This window comes from Xyrauchen texanus, chromosome 44 (genome assembly GCF_025860055.1).
Source record: "Xyrauchen texanus isolate HMW12.3.18 chromosome 44, RBS_HiC_50CHRs, whole genome shotgun sequence".
Taxonomy (NCBI): Eukaryota; Metazoa; Chordata; class Actinopteri; order Cypriniformes; family Catostomidae; genus Xyrauchen; species Xyrauchen texanus.
This window is the reverse complement of record NC_068319.1, coordinates 20278195-20300595: the sequence shown is the minus strand read 5'-3', so window position 1 is coordinate 20300595 and position 22401 is coordinate 20278195. Positions and strand designations below refer to the sequence as shown.

The following is a 22401-nucleotide window of genomic DNA, read 5'->3' as shown; positions in this document are numbered from 1 at the left end:
AAACAGTCGGTGCAGTTTATGTAAGGTAAACCAAAATCTAATTTGATAATTAGAAGAAAAAAAAGAAGAAAATAAGCCCTCAAAAAGCATCACTCAAAGCTCTTGATCATGGGTGATTTGTCTCTAATTGATTTTTGGAGCGCAAGTTTAGTCACACACACATGATAACATTGTTATGAAGATACAAATAATGACGGAGATATAATAGAAAACAAAAGAATAGTCATAAAATAAAACTTAATGCTTTAGTATATATTCGTTGAAGAGAACAATTTAGATACAACCTCAATATTTCAAGATATATTTTTAGCGATTCAGATTGAAACGAGAATTTAAATATCTAAACACTAGTTAATGTATAAAAACCGCTTGTCGCCATACACTACCTTTAAAAACTTTGTTCTGGCGAAGTAACAGTCTTCTGTTGAGCTACACGCTCAGCTGTATGCAGCAGCGACACTGCCTCTGAATTTATTCCACACTTTTAAATGAGTTAACCTCCCACCATCACTGCAATCTGAAACCATTCCTCACTCCAAGATTATGAAAGTTTCAGACGCCCCAGTGTGTCTGCTGCACATGACTTCATTCTGCTGGGGATGCCCTGTAGTCTGTGTGATATTTCCTCAGCTGAAGTAATGTGAACATTGTTCCATCATTACTGGAAAGTAGACAGTCAGACATATAGTGAAACATGCAGACAGACAGGCATAAATTCTGACAAACAGCAGACAAAAAGAAATATAAAACAAAAATATAGAAAGATGAATAGACAGGGAAACAGCCAGACATAGAGTCATAAAGATAAATATGCAGACAGACAGATAAAATGTGGGCAGATAGACATGCAGAGAGACATAAAGACATAGAGTCAAACAAACAGGCACACAGTCAGAGAGGCATACAATATGATAGATAGATAGATGGATGGATGGACGGACGGACGGATCTATCTATCTATCTATCTATCTACTGTAGCCATCATCTATCTATCCATCCATCCATCCATCTATCTACTGTAGCCATCATCTAGCCATCCATCCATCATCTACATAAAATCCATCCATCCATCAATCCATCTGTCTATCCATCATCCATCACCTATATAACAATCCATCCATCAATCCACCTAACCATCCATCCAACCATCCACCCACCTAACCATCCATCCATCCATCCACCCACCTAACCATCCATCCATCCATCTATCTATCTATCTATCTATCTATCTATCTATCTATCTATCTATCTATCTATCTATCTATCAGCCATCATCTATCTATCCATCCATCCATCCATCTATCTGCTGTAGCCATCATCTAGCCATCCATCCATCATCTACATAAAATCCATCCATCCATCTGTCTATCCATCATCCATCACCTATATAACAATCCATCCATCAATCCACCTAACCATCCATCCAACCATCCACCCACCTAACCATCCATCCATCCATCCACCCACCTAACCAACCATCCATCCATCCATCCATCCATCCACCCACTTAACCATCCATCCATCCACCCACCTAACCATCCATCCATCCATCCATCCACCCACCTAACCATCCATCCATCCATCCACATTCATCCATCCACCCATCCATCCTATTGGAAACATTGTTTCTGGACTCAGTGGAGCACAAAAAACATAATGACTTGATTATCACCACATATTGGTCATTTATTACTTTATTCATAATTTGAGCTCATACACAACATAAAATGACACAGATCTTAAGCAGCAGGGCTTATTTAAACCTTGTATGTATAACAGCAAGAGCACACGCATGGCCACCCAGTAGACAAAAGCTCAGCTATCAGTTACATTTACAGTTAACATTTACAGTTTACTTTAATCCATCAGATGAGGATTTATTCAATGTGCAGTACTCCAGGTCGGAGTGTTTAGGGTTTACAGTGAATTGACAGCCACTCTAATGAGCAGGGCCCCCAGGAGCAGGATAGGGCTGGAGCTCAGGGCCATGGCAATGTTGGGGTGCTCCCCGTGGCTGTGGTACTGGTGGGGGCCGTTACAGTCATCGTTAAAGCAGCATTCCAGCTTCATCTCACCTTTGCTCATGTGAGACATATCACAGAAGGACTTGTAAGCACATGACTTCATAACTGAGTCTGTAATGGAAAAAAACACATAGTGGATTTAGAGGGACGCCACAAATGACACATCAATTACAGAAATATTCCCTCAATCCAAGCATTGCCCTTTCAGAGGTCCACCAAATATTGTTTGATCTCAAATACATTTAGTAAAATATCAATAATTATTCTAATATAATAAATACATTTTAAATATAAATTAAGGTTCAGCTAAATGTTTTTTTTTTGTTCCTCCCATTTTAAAATATATTGTCAAAAAAATGTGTATGATTCTGTACATAATTTTTGTTTTATGCTTTTTTATTATTATTATTATTTTGTTTAAAAATGTTCTTTTTTATTTTATGAACATCTTATAAACAGACCAAATATCAATAACACAATCAATTACAATAGAAAGAAAGAGAAAATAAATAAATAAAAAGAGTCAGTCAAAAAGAAATCAATCACCAGAAGAAAATATATCAAATGATTTACAAATATTAATGGTTTTGATGCCTTCTTATTCTGAAATAGTTGTTAGGTACTGTTGTAGTTCAGCAAGCAGAATATAGAAAAAAAAATTGTTTAGAAAATGTGCATTTCTTTACAGTGCAAAACATTTTGTTTAGGAAATAAAGAGTTTAACAGTTCAATTTGATCACAGCAGAAACATGGTCAAGAGTGATGATGTCACCCCCATGTGGTCAACTAGCGAACTGCAATATAACTCATATGCCATTTTACTGTACGTGTCAGTGTACATGTACTCACGGGGTCCTATGATAGTAGAGCAGGCATCTGAGTTAGCCGGACACACTGTAGACCCCTGTTGGTTACACTCCTCCTGGTTATTAGCCACACAGGTGTAACACTTCAGTCCCTCACCTTCACACACCGGACAAGACAACACAGCTATTCTGAGATTATTATGAAGAGCTGAACACCTACCACCCCTCCAAACTCTATACAGATATCATCAGTCAATTCACAAGATAAATGGAAATATATAAAGTATATATAGACATATACATTAACATATACATACATATACATAGACATAAATATATTACAACTATTAGTTCAATTAAAAAGAAATAGAACTAAAACATGTTTATTTAACTTGTATATACATTATATTTATTTTTTGCATTTAAATCTTTTAAAGATCTTTTGCTGTCATGGCAACCAAACTGTGGAATTTACTCCCACAGTCACTTTGTGACATCACCAGTATCTCTGTCTTTAAAACTCAGCTCAAAACATACATTTTCTCACAAAACTACTACCTTTTTTTCTTTGTTAATCCTGTTCATTTCTATGGTTTTCTATCTCTGATATTATCCTGAAATTGATACTATTATTTATGTATGTAAAAAAAATAGATATATAATAATTGACTGTGTCCTTGAGCTCTGGAAAGGCACTATATAAATAAAAAATATGATGATTATTATTATTAAAAAAATAAGACAATTTAGACTTAAAGACTTTCCACATAGGCTATTGTTCTTTGAAGAGTATAAACACTTTTAACAGCAACATTAGAAAAGCCACAATACAGCACAATGAAATCACACAGATGACAACATACATTTAGACACTTTTTAAGCACTTACTGTGTAGCACAGCAACAAACAGAACCAGCACAGCTACGAGACCCTTCATGTTGAGGAGAATGTATCAGAAAGAAGTCCTGGGACAGCGTGAGAGTCTTAACTACAAAACACCTCACCATAATCCCATAGTGTGCACCCATCACCCGAACATTAGCAACAGTATGCACCTCCCTGACAATATGAGACTAATTTCAGTGTAGAAGTGGTCGCTAAGACTGTGATATTGTAAAATGAGGACTGCATCTTTTCTTTAAATTAGATCTTGATTAGTAATTGTTTCTACCATAGTTTCAAATATTGCAATATTTAGTAAGAATGATGCAACAAAACCAGGCAAATTATTACTTTTATTTAGGTACTGCACTTATTCACAAAATATATATTAGTTAATGGGATTTCTGAGCAACTCTCTATCTCTCTCTCTTCCACTTTACAATCATTAATAAAACAATAAAAAAAAATATATATATATTCTCATAAAAATACACACAGTTCAGATTTCAGTGAGTACTGTAAAGAACATCAAAACGCTTCTTAAACAACAAAATGACATGACAATTTACAGGCTATTTTTGTATTTCTCCACATACCCATTTATGTTTGGCACATGGCTAGCTGTTTCTTTTGGCAGCTGGTTATTCTGAGCAGAAATATTGCATAAGATAGCACAGAGGAGTTAGCATCACTTTAGCATCAGGCACATAGCAAGTCTGGCAAATGATTGTCAATTCTTGCAGTGACTTCATTGAATGGTTTAAAGATGATTTGTCCACAGGCAACTTTGTAGTAACCAAAGCACTTTGACAGGATCTATGCAACTGACTATGTGATAGCATAAACAACTAAACGATTTTAACCTGTGACAAACATTGTACTTCATGCAGATTTTAATACAATGCAATTCATTAAATAATCAAATGTTTGTGTCGAATGTTTATGTGCATTCAGTTAGTTTGAAAAATGGTGCTGTGAAATTTTGCAATGTGAGCATTTGATTGGAAGATAACTAATCAGATTTCATTAATATCACTTCTGGTAACACCACACAGTCGCTCTGATGATTTGGCACAAAAACAATTAACGAGGAAGAAAAGCAATGTATGGAACTGCAACCTGTGTGCAATCTCTTAAAATATACATTTTGAATATGCTAAAAGATTTTCTTTAAATTTGTATCATGTGCTCAAAGTGTGAATTAAGCATCAAAATTACAGTACAATGCTCAATCATGGCAAGTCCATCCATCCATCCATCGTCAACCGCTTATCCTGTGTACAGGGTCGCGGGCAATCATGGCAAGTATTAATTGTAATTGTAAATAATATGATTTGCTCCCTCTGGTACAAATAGCAGCAGTGCGATCATGTAAACTACAGACAAGGCCAATTACCTTCATTCCCACATGTTTATATGGACAACTGACCTTACACACACCCCCAGAGGAATTCTCCCAAAGTCTTATTCACGCAGCTGAACAGCTGAATCTTCAATGTACACAAACTCTGCAGAAATTCTGAAGCAGTAATCAGAATGAGATATGCGTGTGGTTTCTAACCACACTTTTCAAAACTCTCACCATTAAAAAATATTTTATACCCGCACATGTGGATTATGGCAATATGGATGTTAGTTCAACATCAGCACTTTTAAATATGCCAAAAAAAAAAAATGCTGACTGTTTCTGAATTATCTTTGATATAGCTAGATCCATGGAAAAGTGACTCCATTAAGATTTCCAATTAGGAAAAATCAACGGGAGACCTAAAGGTGTGGCCAGAGTGGGTTTGGGTGAGACAGGGATTTTAAGCAACAATACAAGTATGTTCTCCATCCTCTTAGTCCGCTGTGCCCAACTTGGCTATGAGCTCATCACAAATCTTGGAAAGCTCTTCAAATTCCTGATTCTGCAAATATGAAGTGGATGACAGTAAGAATTATTTTGTATTTTTGTTATCATAACATCAAATTTTGCATTACAAAAACTGCCCTTGATTGATCTTGTTGAAATAACCTTCTCTATCTATTTGAGATCAATCTAGTGAAGATTTATTTCTTAGGAATCCTGTTTTGTCCATGATTTATATAAAAAAAAAATTCTGTCTTGTTTTCTCATGTTCCCAACGTAACTTTCTCATGATCTCAACATAAAATCTTGACCTAAAACGTTTTGGAATCGGATCACAAAAACCAAATACAAATGTGGTCAAAAACGCATGTGACCAGATCAATCTGAGGTGTAAACACAAATCTGTCCTGTATGTGTACTGACAGCACGTACTTACAGTAAGTGTTAATAATCAGTTTACACAGTTAATTTACTCTCCCTTACGAAAATCAAAGTTCATGGCAAATTCGCCACTGATAATAGCAAATTGTCCATTGTTGCCAAAGGTTTTCCGGAGGTTCACCACTACCAGTGAAGAGATACAAACTTCTGGCAAACATGTGCGGCGAATCAAAAGCTTATTTGCATGTGAAATTAACGAGTGGCAAAATTGAGGCAAGCTTGCAGGTAGTTTAGATTTTTTTAGTTTAGATGTTTTTATTTCTTAACAGAACACAGTGACTTCTTAACTCATATGTGAAGCCTTTGCGCCTTCACTTGGTAATAACTTATTTATTTATAAACACTTACTTTAGTTAACAAAAGATGAAAACTACATAATAGGGTTAATAATACATTTGACTGAAAATTTTTTCGAGATCATGACATAATTCAGTTGTGATCATGAAAAAAAAAATGTGTTATGTCGATATCATGAGAAAATAAGTCATGATCATAAGCAAAATACATTTATGTTGAGATCACAAGAGAAAATTAAGTTGTTATCACGAGAAAACAACATTTGTTATGTCGAGATCACGAGAAAATTAAGTTGCGATCACGAGAAAATTAAGTTGTGATCACGAGAAAATTAAGTTGTGATCACGAGAAAATTAAGTTGCGATCACGAGAAAATTAAGTTGAGATCACGAGAAAGTTAAGTTGCGATCATGAGAAAATTAAGTTGCGATCACGAGAAAATTAAGTTGCGATCACGAGAAAATTAAGTTGCGATCACGAGAAAGTTAAGTTGCGATCATGAGAAAATTAAGTTGCGATCACGAGAAAATTAAGTTGCGATCACGAGAAAATTAAGTTGAGATCACGAGAAAGTTAAGTTGCGATCACGAGAAAATTAAGTTGAGATCACGAGAAAGTTAAGTTGCGATCATGAGAAAATTAAGTTGCGATCACGAGAAAATTAAGTTGCGATCATGAGAAAATTAAGTTGCGATCACGAGAAAGTTAAGTTGCGATCACGAGAAAATTAAGTTGAGATCACGAGAAAGTTAAGTTGCGATCATGAGAAAATTAAGTTGCGATCACGAGAAAATTAAGTTGCGATCATGAGAAAATTAAGTTGCGATCACGAGAAAATTAAGTTGCGATCACGAGAAATTAAGTTGCGATCACGAGAAAGTTAAGTTGCGATCACGAGAAAGTTAAGTTGCGATCACGAGAAAGTTAAGTTGCGTTCACGAGAAAATTAAGTTGCGTTCACGAGAAAATTAAGTTGAGATCATGAGAAAACAACATTTGTAATATAGAGATTATGAGAAAACAACATTTGTTATGTCGAGATCACGAGAATGGTTTTTAATATTGAGATTATGAGAAAATTAAGTTGTGATCACAAGAAACCAGCATTTGTTATATCGAGATCACGTGAACAACATTTGTTATATCGAGATTATAAGAAAACTATGTCGTGATCACGATAAAATTAAGTTGTGATCACGAGAAAACAACATTTGTTATGTCGAGATTACAAGAAAATTAATTTTTGATCGATATGGGTTTTTTAGTGGCAGATGCCGATATCCAGAGAGCAGGGTGGCCGATAGGACGATACAATACTGATACATCACACAATTTAATATAGTAAATAACCTAAACATCAAATTGCAAAAAAATTTATAAACTCTTATTTAGCGCCATATTTACTCAATTTTACACTAAACTTTAACTTATAATATAAAGTAATTTTGTATTTAAAATGGTAGATAGCAGTTTCTTCTGATTTCTGCTTCGTCATCAAATTTTTATAATTTCTATGTACATGAAGAAATGGTTAATCTGTTTAAACGAGATATGTGCATATTTGCAGATGGTGTATAATAGAAGTTTTATTGATATTTGCCTTTTATAATTAGAAAAGTTACAGGGAACTGTTGAGGAGAGAGAGGGAGAATGAAACAGGTGAGCACTTTAACATTATGAGGTCAAACACATCTGCTACAGCTCTGATATGTGGACCGTTTAAATGAGACTGTGTGCACACCGGTCTATTATTGTAGTGACACGATGGCGTGTAACAACAAAATGATCTGTGACTGGTCGTTTACATGTCTCAGTTGCTTCACATGCAAGCAGGCCATTATCAGTGCAATCAAGAAACACACTGCCCAAACAGTACATATTATCAGCCAATGTGATAATTAAACAATTCCGAATATTGGCCGACCACTAGTTGTAATCATGAGAAACAAGATAGAAAAAAGTGATAATCCAAGGACAAAACAGGCTTCCTTACATTTCGATCTTGTTGGCATATGGCATATATATATATATATAAAACATACAGTTGACTAAAATGTACAAAACATATTATATATATATATATATATATACACACATTTTAGTCAACTGTATGCTTTGTCAACACAACTATCCATGTCAAGTCAAAATTTCAAGGCAACAAAGACACTAATTTTGAAAGAAGAGTTTTAACAATGATATTTCTTTCTCTTTTATTTTGAGAAAAGTGAGCTGGTTCATTTATTTGCTGTTACAGTATGTTTTATTGTATTAGATGTGTGTGGTCCAGTTGGTAAAGCTGAATGTGTGAGATTTTACCTTCTGTTCAAGCGCTCGCTCCATTGACTCCACCTTCATTTGCTCTTTTCTCAGGCTGGCATTCAGCGCCACACTCTCTGCGTTGGACTTAGCTCGCACCTGAGCTATTTCTTCATTCGCTCTGCAACAGAAACACAGATCAGAGACTGAGAGGATGAAAGAGCACTAAGGACCTTTTGGAATCTGGGTAAGAAAAAAGTCAAATGGACAGTGCCTTTTTGTCCTTTTTGGAGCTTGACAGATGCAGACACTTAATATCATAAAGGTTGAACAATCTTACCTTTCAAGTTTCTCCTCTGCATGGATTTTGAGAGTCTGATAACGTTGTTCCTCCTGCCTTACGCGTACGAGGTAGTCCTGAGCACACTTCTTTAGCACTTCCTCATTCTGATACAGACAAGAGAGAACAGCAGAACTGTCATATCATGATGCTTAAATTCAACAGAATATCTGTATGCACATCTCAATCATTTAATTATGGCAAATATTTCTGGGTTAATTCAGATTACATTGGAATATAGTGATGATCAGTTACCTTCTTAAAACCCTCAAGGACAGTCTTCATGTTTTCGTAGCGTCTAAACAGGTCGGACAGCGAGCGTTCCACAGAGTTGAGGTCGGCTAGGGCCTGATCTCTCTCCGAAGTTATCTGGTGGACACTTTTCTCAGATCCTATGTTCTTACATTGCTCATCCTCTGCTTGGGGAAAAAATTGCATATAATGAAAGATTTGCTTTTAAATCTACATAGAAATGTGATAACATTTAACCTAAAAATGTACATGTAGTTAAGTTAATAGTTTTATTATTATTTTATTTGTATTTATTTTACTTAATAGTATTTTTTTTCTCCCCCGGCATCCACACACAACTCACCACGCGCCCCATCGAGAGCGAGAACCACATTATAGTGACCACGAGGAGGTTACCCCATGTGACTCTACCCTCCCTAGCAACCAGGCCAATTTGGTTGCTTAGGAGACCTTGCTGGAGTCACTCAGCATGCCCTGGATTTGAACTCGCGACTCCAGGGGTGGACTTAATAGTATTATTAAACAATTCATGCAAGCATGATCACTCACCAATCATTTGGGCCACTGTCTTCTCATACTCATCCACTATTTTCCTATGATAAAAACAGTTAACAAAGTAAGAAATTGTTTTCTTGTGACGAATGCTTTATGAGAAAACGTGGGAATTAAACTAAACTTGTCATACCTCATTTCAATGACCTCTTGTCTACTCTCTTCATATTGTCTCTTCCACTCATTGGCTTCGATCTCTTTGGAGATTATCTGCAAGTATAAAAACACTAATTACACATAGTCCATTACAAGTCAACACACAGTCCCCATGATTCATTTACATTTAACTGTAAACATTTTAAATATAATATAAAATAAATATATTAGTATAATATTGCCTTTTAAAAAATAGAAACATAAAAATGTATTTAAACAATACATGTGTTGACTGAGATGTCGGCATATAGTCCTATATTGTGGTGGGATTTGGACAGATCTCAGAACAGTGTATCTGGAATGCTATAAGACACAGGGCAGGTGTTTGTGTTTTACCTCTTCTCTGATCAGTGTGAGCACTGCTGCCTTGTCCATCTCACTGAGAGATATTGAATCCAGCCCTGGACTCAACTTCTCAACAGTCTCACTGTCTGAAGAACTCAAAGCTGGACTCTGCAGAGCACACATTCATAGATGAGCTTTAAAAAGGGGCTATTTTATTTTTTGGTTATACTGTATATTATAACTATAATAGTTGATTATTACTATAACCTTATAGCATGTATATAACCATGTAACAAATCCAACATGCATCAGAGCACATAAAAAGTATACACACTATTATATTACAACGCAATACTTAATGTTTTATGGTTGTGATAACAATAATTATTAATTTCATTATAATTCAACATATTGACAACATATTCAAACATTGCTAAACCACATATCGTGAATAAATGGGAGGATACAATGACTACAATCTTTCTTCTGACCCACTTATTAGCTCATGTGAAACTCCTTGTCCTTGGGCAGATTATGGCCTGTGGACACCAATCCTCTTAATGGGATATACAGTACAGTAATTATGAATCTCTTTCAAAGATATGGCACCTCTGCTATGAGTTCATGTGTTGTAGGAAGTCATGTATATATGGGAATGGCTAGAATAACTAATCCTATATTTTATAGATACTAATTGATCGGAACTTACCGGAGAGGTGAGGTCCTTCTCATCAAACTGGTGCTTTATGCCCACTGGCAGATCTGATTAGAAAGAAAGACAGATTGTACCTGACTTTAACTTACTTTTGCAACACCAACTCGTGTTTAAACAGGTTAACACTGACGCATTTAAAAAATAGTACATTTGAATGCTGCTTTGCCAGTGGACAAAGACAAATTATGAACCAGTTAGTCATTGTGTAATCAGTAGAGGGCAGCACAGGCTTCTACTAGAGGAATGATGAGACGCTGCAAGCTGTGCTGAACTTATAGTAATGCAGTTCTCTTCCTTCTATTGAATCTACTGTAAAACTAATTTTACTGCAAGTGAGAATAAGAGAAGGACAAGGATAACTGAAGTAAAACTTCTTTGTTCAGGTACTATTTTCAAAGACGTGAAACGACATTCGCATCGCATTCAACGTCTGTAAAAAATATTTACCAGTGAAACAACATTCAGTGGGAAATAATTTAGAGAGGAACATGTTTTTTTCCCTCATCACGATTTGATTGGACCGTGCAAAGTTAGGCTATGTTGTCATTGATTTTTTTTCCCCGCTCGAAGCAGTTTGTGTTAACTTGTATAAAGGTAATTATGGGACATTTTTTTTACATATACTTGACATGACAAAATGCTTCCACCATTAATAACGAAAGCGTTTCATATTTAAATGGAATAAAAAAGCATGGGCTGCAAGTCCTCATGTTCCATCAACTTTGAAAACAAATGTTTATATATGCTTAAATATGTGGGCCCCAGAGCTTAAACAAGGTCCCCTCAACAGGTCCCTGTGACTATGACTTTCTAAAGCCTCTACATCATTACAATGTGTTTGAGATGTCTACTGTCTCCTGGGGAAAGTTTCCATGCTCTTTTTGAAGTAGAAGAACTTGTAAAATAATTTCCAAAATAGTTACCATTATGTTTTGATTCACTCATCTTTTTATGTGAAATCTTTGCTGATTTTGATGAAGTAAAATTAACAATAATATTTATATTGTTACTGACATTTCATTAGTAGTTATAGAATCCAAGAAACATGTGCTAAAATTTCATTCTTTTTCAAAAAGTTTCAAAATATATATTATTTAATATGTTGGGCTTTATATGTTAAGATTTATTATTTGTATAAAAGGGCTGTCGAACAAAAACATGTATTATACTCTTCATTGCTATAACTGGATGTTTGCCCTACATTACAAAAATAACTTGGCTTATGTGGTTGGAAAAAATGAAATATTTATGTTTTACTTTGTGTGGTTCAAATGTACTGATTAAACTAGATACGTAAAGTTTGTTGAGAAAAACTATAATGTTGGTCTGACAAAACCTTGTCTGAAAGTTTAAAATAGTTTTAAATGAAGTTAGAAATATTTACAGGTTTTACAGTAAGAAATAAAGAAATGAAGATACAGAAAAAGAGAGCATCTTAAAGTAGATTTAAGGGCTTGTTTGTAAGTTTTGACAGCTGAAGTTTGAAGTTATGAACATACTTACACAGACTCATAGCCCATTTAAATATTCTGTCAATGTAATGTAGTCTAGGGGATTTTCGGACACTTTCAAAAGGCTTTTCGATGGAAGAATGATAATGGTAGCCAAGCTTTAGGGTCGGATAAACAGAATTTCCCAAACGATGACCAAATGACCACTATTTTTGAGCCCCACAGTTTTTAGCCCTTCAAAGCTCTCACAATGGAGGGTAAAGTCCTTGAAGGATAGAGGGTGTAGGGATGATCACCTCTGAGTGCAACGCACCCCATCATTCAGATGAGCTGATAAGAAAAAAATGGCCCCGGGGGCCCTTGCTAGTCATATTCCGCCCCTGCTGGTGGCTCAGAAGATTCAATTTTAATTTTAATTGGAACAATTTGGGACTGTTTCTGTTTACTGGGAAAATTAAAATGAGATTTGCCCCTGGTGCACTATGCCAATGGAACAGAGGGCTGTTCTTTTCCTGGGAGAGAGAGGCAAAGTAAGATTTCTCATTCAAAAGAGTTCTGTGTATGCACAATGCCCCTGAACTGTCTGGCTTAACAGAGCAGTGCTTGTTAAACCTCATTAGTGACAGATTGCCCCAGTCTCTAATGATTATTGATATATTATCTGAAAATAAACACTCCAGCACTACAATAGAGCAAAGCATGTGATCAGTAACAAGCACACTACTGATAACCTCTAGTTTCCATTCACTAATTTGTGTATGAATCAAAGCCGGTACTAAGATGTGGGAAGCTGGAAGGCTGAAGGAAAATCTACACAGATAGAACACGTATTCTCTGAGACATCTGTTTTAGATCTTTTCATCTGGAAAGCATCTCAATCTAATTTACATCTGCTATACATATTAAAAAGATCAGATTTACAAACATTATAATCATAAACATATCAAAGACATCTGCTGTATGCCTTATTGACATATGAGACACATAGGGAGTGGTGGTGGCGTAGTGGGCTAAAGCACTATACTGTTAAGCAGAAGGTTGTTGGTTCGCTCCCCACAGCCACCACCATTGTGTCCTTGAGCAAGGCACTTAACTCCAGGTTGCTCCGGGGGAATTGTCCCTGTAATCAGTGCACTGTAAGTCGCTTTGGATAAAAGCGTCTGCCAAATGCATAAATGTAAATGTAAATGAGACACACTTATTGATATATGTCTTATAGATGTATTGCAAATGAGCAAACAATGTAAAAAATATGTCTTCCAGATGTAAACACACACATAAAATAGAGGTCTAGGTGATGAATGTGTGCTATCAGGGAAAGGGGCCAATTATTTGACCGTTATTTTGATGTTGTTTTGGTTCAATTAACAAAATCGAACTTCTCAAGGCTAATAACCTCATATGATTGTTATTTTATTGAGTAAGATCAGATTCCTGATGGTAAAGAGCTCCCTCACCATCTGCAGTCTTAGTAAAGGTTTCGGTGCAGTCTGAAAACTCATCCACCCCATCTTTCTGCCCCATGACAAGTTTCTCCTCATCGGTGGCATGCTGCACGCGGTGAGGCAACTCAGATGTAGGATCCTCCTGAACGTCTTTCTCCTACAAATCAGAATAGCAGAATTTCATGTAGTACTGCCTAATAAGAACGATATGAAATAATGCCATATAGACTTGCAGTACTGTTTACTTCTGCATGCTTGCAAAGCTGATCAGGTTAATTGTTTTATGCCGTAGTCTAAAAAAATTAATTACAGCATTTCAGACTCTGTCCTCCTTTAGTCTTAAACTCTCAGGGGGGAGAAGCACATGAGAGCACAGTGATCGCTTTGGGACCTGCGTCCTGTTTTAGTTCACATGGTGCACATGCAATAATGCTCATGAGAAATGTTTTGAGTCCTGGTTCAGAGAGCACTGATGTTCTAAAGAATTTATCAGTGATTATGATTAAGAAATATTTTGAGGAGGAGGGTTTGCTAAGAAAGGGATTATAGGAAAGAGAGAGAGAGAGAGAGAGAGAGAGAGAGAGAGTGCCAGGAAACAGGGAGGAGGGGATGTGCTGAGTCACTGCAGTAATCACAAACGTCCTAGACAATGCAGCAACCTAGAGGATCTATATACTGTAAATGGCTAGTAACATTTCTGTATGACATTTATACTGTCACATATATAGCCACAAAAATTTACAAATGCACATGGATGCAAGCATGCAAGCAAATCATAATTTGACACATACTCTTTTATTGTTGAAATCTTACCTGATTGCAGACATCCAGGTCTAAGGACTGGTTGTCATACTTCTTTACTTTACAAGAGTTCCTGCAGAAAGGAATACAGCCAGCAAGGGTATATGAAACATTGAAACAAATTTATAAAATTTCCATTCCTCTTAAAGCCAAAAGCATACTTCAGTTCCCTTTCAATTCAGTTCACATGGCATTGCTGTAAGCACTATTGGGATTGTCCATCACATGACCTTGCTGAAACCCTTGTACAATCATGCCAATCCTCTGATTGGCAATGGTGTCTGAGCGGGTGCAATATATAAGCGGGAACAATATATAAGTGGGCGCTCCGTCACCATTTCTTCAGAATTTCCTTCCTTCAAGACTGCGACTTCATCTTGCAACCCTTTCTGCTTCGCTGTTCGAGATACACTTACAGGTGGACGGAACTTCTCAGGAAGTGAGATATATATATATATATATTTCTATCGGGAAGACACGCAGGCTTGAGTGAAGTTTGAGATGCCATTTATTTGATAGATGTAAAACGGGAGGTAATGTCTCTCTCTTTGGCGTAGGCCCCGTCCTGCAGTCCGAGGGAGTTGTACCCGGAAATGTCATGTCCTGCCGGAGATAGGAGGCAGGGGCGAGGAGCCTAGCCCCCTGCGGGACAGGGCTCAACTGGTGGTGGTGGGGTGGTGGAGGTTGCAGTGTTAGCACACCGAAACAGCAATGTGATAGATTGTGAGCGGACTTATAAAGCAATGGCTTACTTGCGGTTGGCTAGGAATTACCCAGCTAATGATGTGATGATGTACACCTGCTGGTCTTCCCGCTATAACTGTGCTCCGCTTCCATATATATATATATATATATATATATGTGTATCGTGGTTACTCGCCACTGTCTGGCTCCTGTAGCACCATGGACAGCGCTGGCCTTCTACCAACAGGGTGTTATGCTGGGTCAAATTTTCAGAAGAAAAGTGGTGACCACAGATGCATCCAACACAGGTTGTGGCACGGTGTGCGATGGACACCTGACTTTTGGCACCTGGACAGGTGCGAAATGGGCATGGCACATCAACCGCCTAGAATTAGTGGCTGTCTTTCTAGAAAAAGGATCTGTTGTCATGCCAGGGAGCATTACCAGGGGAATGGAAACTTCATCCTCAGACAGTGAATAGAGGATTTGGTAAATATTCTGCAAAATGGAAGTCGACATATTCGCCTCCCTGAAAAACGGCCATTGTCCCCTTTGGTACATAAATGGGTAGCGTAATGCAAGTATGCATTTCCCCCTTGCGCCTCCTTCATTCTGTCATCCTCAAAGTCCTGTGGACATGGAAACAGTTCTGTTAATTATGCTGAAACAGCCCAATCAGTCCTGGTCTCAGGAAATGAAATAAATATTAGACGCCCCTCCATGGGAATTACCGCTGAGTAGAAACCTTCTTTCTCAAGCACAAGGCATGATTTGGCTTCCCCAGCCAGAGCTGTGGAACCTACAAGTGTGGCCTCTGAACGGAGCACATTGGATGAACCAAAATTGGCTCAGTCGGTGATGAACACCATTTTACAGGCTAGAGCACCATCCATGAGACACCTCTATGCACTTAAATGCCACATGTTTGCAAATTGGTGCTCTTCACGTGGTTAAGACCCAGAGAATTAGCCCATAGCTGAGATTTTGACTCCTTCAAGAGCAGCTGGATGCTGGTCTTACCCCATCAACACTCAAGGTTTATGTACTATCTTAGCATACCACTCCCTGGAAGCTGGCTTGTCAATAGGCAAACAATATCCAGTCATAAAGTTCCTTAGAGGAGCGAGGCATTTGAACCCCCCTCGCCCTGCTTTGGTGCCAAATTGGGACTTAAATCTGGTGCTGAAAAAAACTCACAAACTCACCGTTTGAGCTATTGGAATTTGTTGAGCTGAAGATACTTTCCTTGAAGACCACACTCCTATTGGCTTTGGCCTCATTTAAAGTGTGACATGCAGGTACTGTCGATTAACAGCTCATGCCTGGAGTTTGGTCCAGATCTGTCAAAAGCCACCATTAAACCTAGAAAAGGCTACATGCCTAAGGTTTATCAGTGCCCTTCAGGGTTCAGGTGGTTTGTTTGCAAGCCATCTATCCCCCACAATTTAATTCAGATCAAGAACAATCTATGCATATGTTATGCGCCGTGAGGGTATTGCATACATATGTTGAGCACACCCGTCAGTTTAGGCTGTCGGATCAGCTCTTTATTTGTTATGGAGGATGCACAAAATAAATGTCCATCTCCAAACAAAAGCTCTCACACTGGCAAATTTTCCTATTGGTGTCAAAGCGCATTCATCCACAGGCATGGCCTCTTCATGGGTGTGGACAAATGGTGTGTCCTGACAGGACATATATTTGTCAGCAGGATGATCCTCATAAAACAATTTCGTAAGATTTTATAACCTAGACGTGGCGTCCATCTCCTCACATGTCCTCTCTGTAAAGAGTGCTTTTTACATTCAAACGGGTGAGCCCAAGCCCTTATTACGGGTGGGCTACCGACTATAATCAACAAAGCAAACGAATCATATGCTGCTGAACTGCCCCTTTAAAAGTCATAAGCGCTCTCATAAGAAATAAAAACCAACTTTTCCAACCATGTTGTGAGAGGGTTAGTAAACCATACTGTGTACGTATATCCATATGGTTCATATAGATCCCAGACTATACAAATACACTTTAATATGACTTATAAGTCATAGGCCTGTGACTCCTAATGAATATCTCTATTTAGTGTTATAACTCTGGGAGTGTAATATTACATAGTGTGGCGTGATGGGATATCGTTCCCCATAGTGCTTACAGCAATGTCGAGTGAACTAAATCGAAAGAGAAAGTCTCCTTTTACACATGTAGTCTTGGTTACCTGAGATGAAAGGAACAAGACATTTCGAAAGCTGGCCCCACTACTACTTCAGAGTTTCATAAAACGAGTGACTCACTCTTGTCCCTCAGTCAGAAAATTATGAAGAAATGGTGACTGAGCACCCGATTATATAGGCTGACTGTGCGCCTACAGGCTCAGACACCATTGCCACTCAGAGGATTGGCGTGATTGTATAAGGGTTTCAACAAGGTCATGTGAAGGACACTACCCATAGTGCTTACAGCAATGTCTCATTCCCATCATCTCAGGGAACCGAGGTTACACATGTAACCGGAGACATTTTTATGTGTACGCTAGCATATGCATACAAGGCGAGTGCCGTAATTTAATCGTCAGCAGAGTGATTCAGCACTGTACAGTATGTGTTCGGCCTGATTTTTATAGTCTGTGTGTGCACCTGGAATTATTTGTACTAATTAGTTAGTCTATATGGTGGCAAGACTCACTCTTTGAATCTGAAATTATTTTAAAAATCATTAGGATTTGAAACACTTGAAAAGACAAGTCAAGAATCTCATAGCAGTTATAGCGTCAACAGCCTGTGTATGCACACACAATCAAATTGAGTATACTTTGGATGGCTAGAGCATTCGACTGTACACATATGCTTGCATATACGTAAAAACTGAAGTATATCAGACAGAAATTTGTGTAAGACCAATATATTATCCTGGCGTATTTAGTCATTTTGAGAATATTGCTATCGGATGATAAAAATGGCTAAATATCTGCCTAGACCTGTTTGCAGCTTTGTCAATGGATAATGCAAATTGTCTGGTTTTAAATATTTTATGTAATATTTAATTTAGTATTCTGTATAGTATTTTAATTTCAGAAATTTTGCATGCATCCGCAAATGCTACTCACTTTATCTTGCTAACGCCTATTATCACTTTTGTTCTGAAAGAAATTAATCATGGGTCACACATAATAAGATAAAAAATAGGGTATTTCTACAATCGCCTCAATAACTGATAGCATTTGCCTTTGCTTTTGAGTGATGCTGCATCAACAACAATTGATGTATAAAGTCAAATCAGACCACTGTAAAATCAGCTAGAAAAGTAAAAATTATTTGCACCTTAAAATTATTACATACTATACATATATTTTAGCATTATGCTGACAATTACCAGGCCTGCTCTCTAGAAATCATTCAACTACAAATAAAAATAGTAACTGTAATTGATGTTACAAAACAACAGAGCCTACATAACTAAAATGCAAAGGTTGATGTTTGCTTGTTATTAACACTGTTTGGGTATTTAGAAAAGAGACCATCTGTATATTGATCACCATGATGAGAGGGTCAAATATCAGTAACCATTATCAACAGCCCATGGACTAAATCAAATTGTCTGCCTGGACAGTTATAGTAAATAAATAATGAAGTACAAATCCTGCCCTTGTTTGTTTGAAGGACTGATACATGATTTGGAGCCAGAGGGCAATTCAGCTTTTAGCAGAGCTCATGACATGCAGTGGGACAGAAAAGATAACAGTAAAAGTAAGAGAAAATGAGGGCAGGAGAGGATACTTACAATAGTAAACAGAGAAACCACACTTGCTCAGTGGTACTGAGGACAGTACGACAGTGAGGAAGGGAGGAAGCAGACACAGAGAGGAGGGGATGTGGAGAGGGGGACATGTTGTAAGACATTAGAGGGAAAGAGAGGTGCATGAAGAAAACAAGTAGGAGTGAGTTTTAGCTTCCTGACATTCATACACAAATAGGAGTTAGTTTGTTAAGGGAATGTAATAGTTTAACAGAGGACAAGAGGAGGGAAAAGGGCAGACATTTAAAAAAAAAAGGGACAGCGGGGGGGAACTACAGTAAACTTCAGTAGACTGGAACGGTCATTCAAGAACAGGCTGAACACTGACACACAACTATGAAATATGATTATGCCCCATGAAAGACATGATCAGACAGCGATGTTGAAAATGAAGGGGGCATACCAACAATTTAAAAAACACTGAGAGAAAAGTAAACGTGATTGATGTGTTAAGAATAAAGAGTAGTTGAAAACCTCTCTTGTTCGCTAATTTTTCACAGAAATGTAAACTTCAAATAGCCAGCTATAGACAAGACCAGAAAGCACACAAAAAGTAGCAATGCACAACAGTTTCAGCATCTACTTTAGTAATCTTGATTGGCACTCACGTAATGGTTCTGTCCTTGTTTTTCTTCGGTGACTGTCCTGCTTTCTTACGCTGCTCCAGAGTTTCCTCTGGTTTGTGTTTGTCCTTTAGCTTCTCTGTCATTGGTTTAATAACGTCACCTCCCCCTAAGGTCTTTGGTGGCTTAAAAGGTTCAACAGAATCATCAAAGTTATCAGGGTCAAAATTAGACGATCCTTTAGGGAGTGTCGTTGAGTTACTAAGTTTACTGTTTCCTCCGAAAGGATTAAAGTTGGGATCATCCCATTGATTTGGGTCAAAGTTGTAGGATTTCTTAGGAATGGGAATATCATCAACGTACATGGGGACTACGTTCTGAGATGGTGGTTTGTCTTGTTCTAATGACGTCTCTGGCAGTGAAGCTGCTGATTCTGCAGCTTTTGGTCGCTGAGTTTTTGGAGGAGCCAGCTTGCTGCTTGTCTTCTTTCCAAGCTTCTTGGGTGGAGGTTTCTTGGCTTTGCCATCATCAAATCCAAACTCCAACTTAACTGGCTGAGCAGATGTTTCATCTGTTAGTTCTGATTTGGGAATACTGACATTGGCAGGTGGAGAGTTCTGCAACTTAGAATGTCCAGTGGCGAACGGATTGATGTTGTCGTTAAACTGTACAGAGTTGAAGTTGTAGCTTCCTTTCGGAAGAATCGGCGGGTTGTCATCCACCTCGTTGGGGTCTATGCCATTAAGTGGGGCCTTCACCTTGAGGGAAGGAGGTCTTGGTTTGGTCTGTGATTTGGGGGATGGTTCTTCAATATGACCATTGCAGATGGGCTCTGCATCAACTGTCAGACCTGCTTCAACAGGATCAGGCTGGTCCATGTCCATTTCAGCAGAGGAAGTCTGGTTCCTGGGTTTCAGTGTCAGGCTGGGGTCGACACTGGTCTGCCATTGGACCGGGGCAGGTGCATCCTCAGGAAAGTTCTCAGTCAGGGTGAGGTTCTGGGTGATGATAGAGGTCAACTGATTAACACCATCTTCTGAGTAACCTGTTGACAGTAGAAGAAGTAGTTTTTGGATATTTAGATCTTTAATTTATGTAAATTAAATCCTGATAGTCAATCCTGATTTCTGATTAAATATGAAATAATAATAATAAGTATTTTCACCTTATATGATCTTTCTATCTAGTATTTTTAGGGGTTTTCCACTTTTCCCTCCACATGTTCTTAGAGAACATATGCTCTATTGTTCAAAGTATGGAGGATATTTGAAGGACAGACTTCCTTACAACAGAAAAGGCAGGAAATGCATCACTCAGGATGCACAGAGTTCAGAGTGTAGTCTTCAATTCTCTGACTCAAACAGACATAAAAAAAAACTCAACAACATGACTTACAATTAAGCAAAAAATTGAGCTGGATATTTCAGTTCTTATATATTGGATGTACTGGAAAGAAGTCTGACCTTTCTGTGTCATTACATGGAAAAAAACACATCAACAGTACCAGATTAAGCTGTAACTAGAGTGTAACACATCACACATTGAGAATTTACATCTGAAACAATGTCATCACTGTTAATATAGCCATTTTCAAAGACTTCCTATCAACTAATCATCATTTTGGCAGTCATCTTTGAGTTTTGATGCAACAGCCTGTTGCTAAGAGACAGGAGTCTATTTATAAATTAGATATATGACTTCACACTGACCTTTGATTGAGAAAAGTGAAAAGTGCTTGTTTTTATTTGTTCAAAATATTTACATACAAGAAAGTACATGTCCATTGATCAGGAGACTGTGTCTCAGAGATAATTTTTTTGTGGACTTTCAGCCGTAGTCCTACACAGTTAGCGCTTCAACACATTAAGCTGTGGTGCTCATGTGGGCAACTTGAGTTCGAGTCTAGCTTGTAGCACTTTATTTGGGTTGTGTGGTGAAGTGATAAAGGCTCAAGACTGGTAACCAGAAGGTTGCGGGTTCAGTCCCTGTAAGAAGCAAGCCATGTGTCACACCCATTGTGCCCTTGAGTAAGGCAGTCAGCCACAGGTTGCTCTAGGGGGATTGACCCAGTAATAACCTCATTGCGCAGTTCTACATGTGAAAATCATGGAAACATTTCACTGGACCTTGTTGTATGGTGATAAAATAAACTTCCCAAAATCTCATTCACTGTATGCAAGGCAACACTTAGCAATATATTTACTCTAGTACATTGGTTTGCCCTGGACATCACTTTGAATTATGATCCTTTGAAAAACACGAACGTGTACTTTTCTAACCAGCACTTTAGGGAACTAGTCTTGCCTGTATGAAAGAGAAACAACTACAGGTTTTAGAATTGTAGTGACAATATTTCTCCCACAGACCTTTCAGGCTCTCAGAGTCCTCGCCAGGGTCCATGTGCAATCAAACCTCTTGCTTTTGTCAAGATTTCTCTTATTATTTGTGTCCCCACACATCTGCTACTACATTGTCCTTCACTGTTAACTTGGCAGCAAGCCTTTCCCTTCGAGAACACCAAAAACACTCTAATCAGCACTTGTCTCTGCAGTCGTCACTGTCATCACTTTCAGAGGTCAAGAATCTTCCTCTACATTTATGGATAGGATGTGCTCATTTCTACAGTGGCTTAACTTTCAGGTAAAAACAGAGTGCACTCTCTCTCTCTTTCACAATCCTATTCTATACTTTCTATGCCATCTTGAAGAGCAAGTTCTTTTAGTTTTTATTAATACAGTGTTGTCATTCATTTTGGGCCTTGAAGTTGATTAAAATTGAGTAGCATAATTTAATGGTTAAAAGATCTGGGC

General features: G+C 37.7%; 2 protein-coding genes across 4 annotated transcripts in view; both read right to left on the bottom strand.

Annotated features, from left to right (window-relative positions):
* Positions 1–542, bottom strand: part of LOC127636545 (lysyl oxidase homolog 2A-like) — a 31436-nt gene extending 30894 nt beyond the window's left edge. The window contains exon 1 of the mRNA XM_052117138.1: positions 387–542. The gene's annotated coding sequence lies outside the window, so the exon portion shown is untranslated. The remainder of the gene's footprint in view (positions 1–386) is intronic.
* Positions 543–1674: 1132 nt separating this feature from the next.
* Positions 1675–22401, bottom strand: part of LOC127636806 (transforming acidic coiled-coil-containing protein 1-like) — a 37069-nt gene continuing 16342 nt past the window's right edge. For 2 of the 3 annotated variants that reach the window (XM_052117549.1, XM_052117547.1), the window contains exons 3-15: positions 19637–20636; positions 14568–14628; positions 13767–13911; positions 10853–10905; positions 10195–10311; positions 9836–9912; positions 9700–9743; positions 9154–9314; positions 8899–9005; positions 8619–8739; positions 3719–5622; positions 2874–2987; positions 1675–2135 (exon numbers count right to left, since the gene is read on the bottom strand). In XM_052117549.1, coding sequence (XP_051973509.1) covers positions 5554–5622; positions 8619–8739; positions 8899–9005; positions 9154–9314; positions 9700–9743; positions 9836–9912; positions 10195–10311; positions 10853–10905; positions 13767–13911; positions 14568–14628; positions 19637–20636 — 1955 coding nt within the window. In that variant the 3' untranslated portion in view covers positions 1675–2135; positions 2874–2987; positions 3719–5553. Of the gene's footprint in view, positions 2136–2873; positions 3015–3718; positions 5623–8618; positions 8740–8898; positions 9006–9153; positions 9315–9699; positions 9744–9835; positions 9913–10194; positions 10312–10852; positions 10906–13766; positions 13912–14567; positions 14629–19636; positions 20637–22401 lie in introns of all 3 variants that reach the window. The other variant, XM_052117548.1, reaches the window with a different exon arrangement.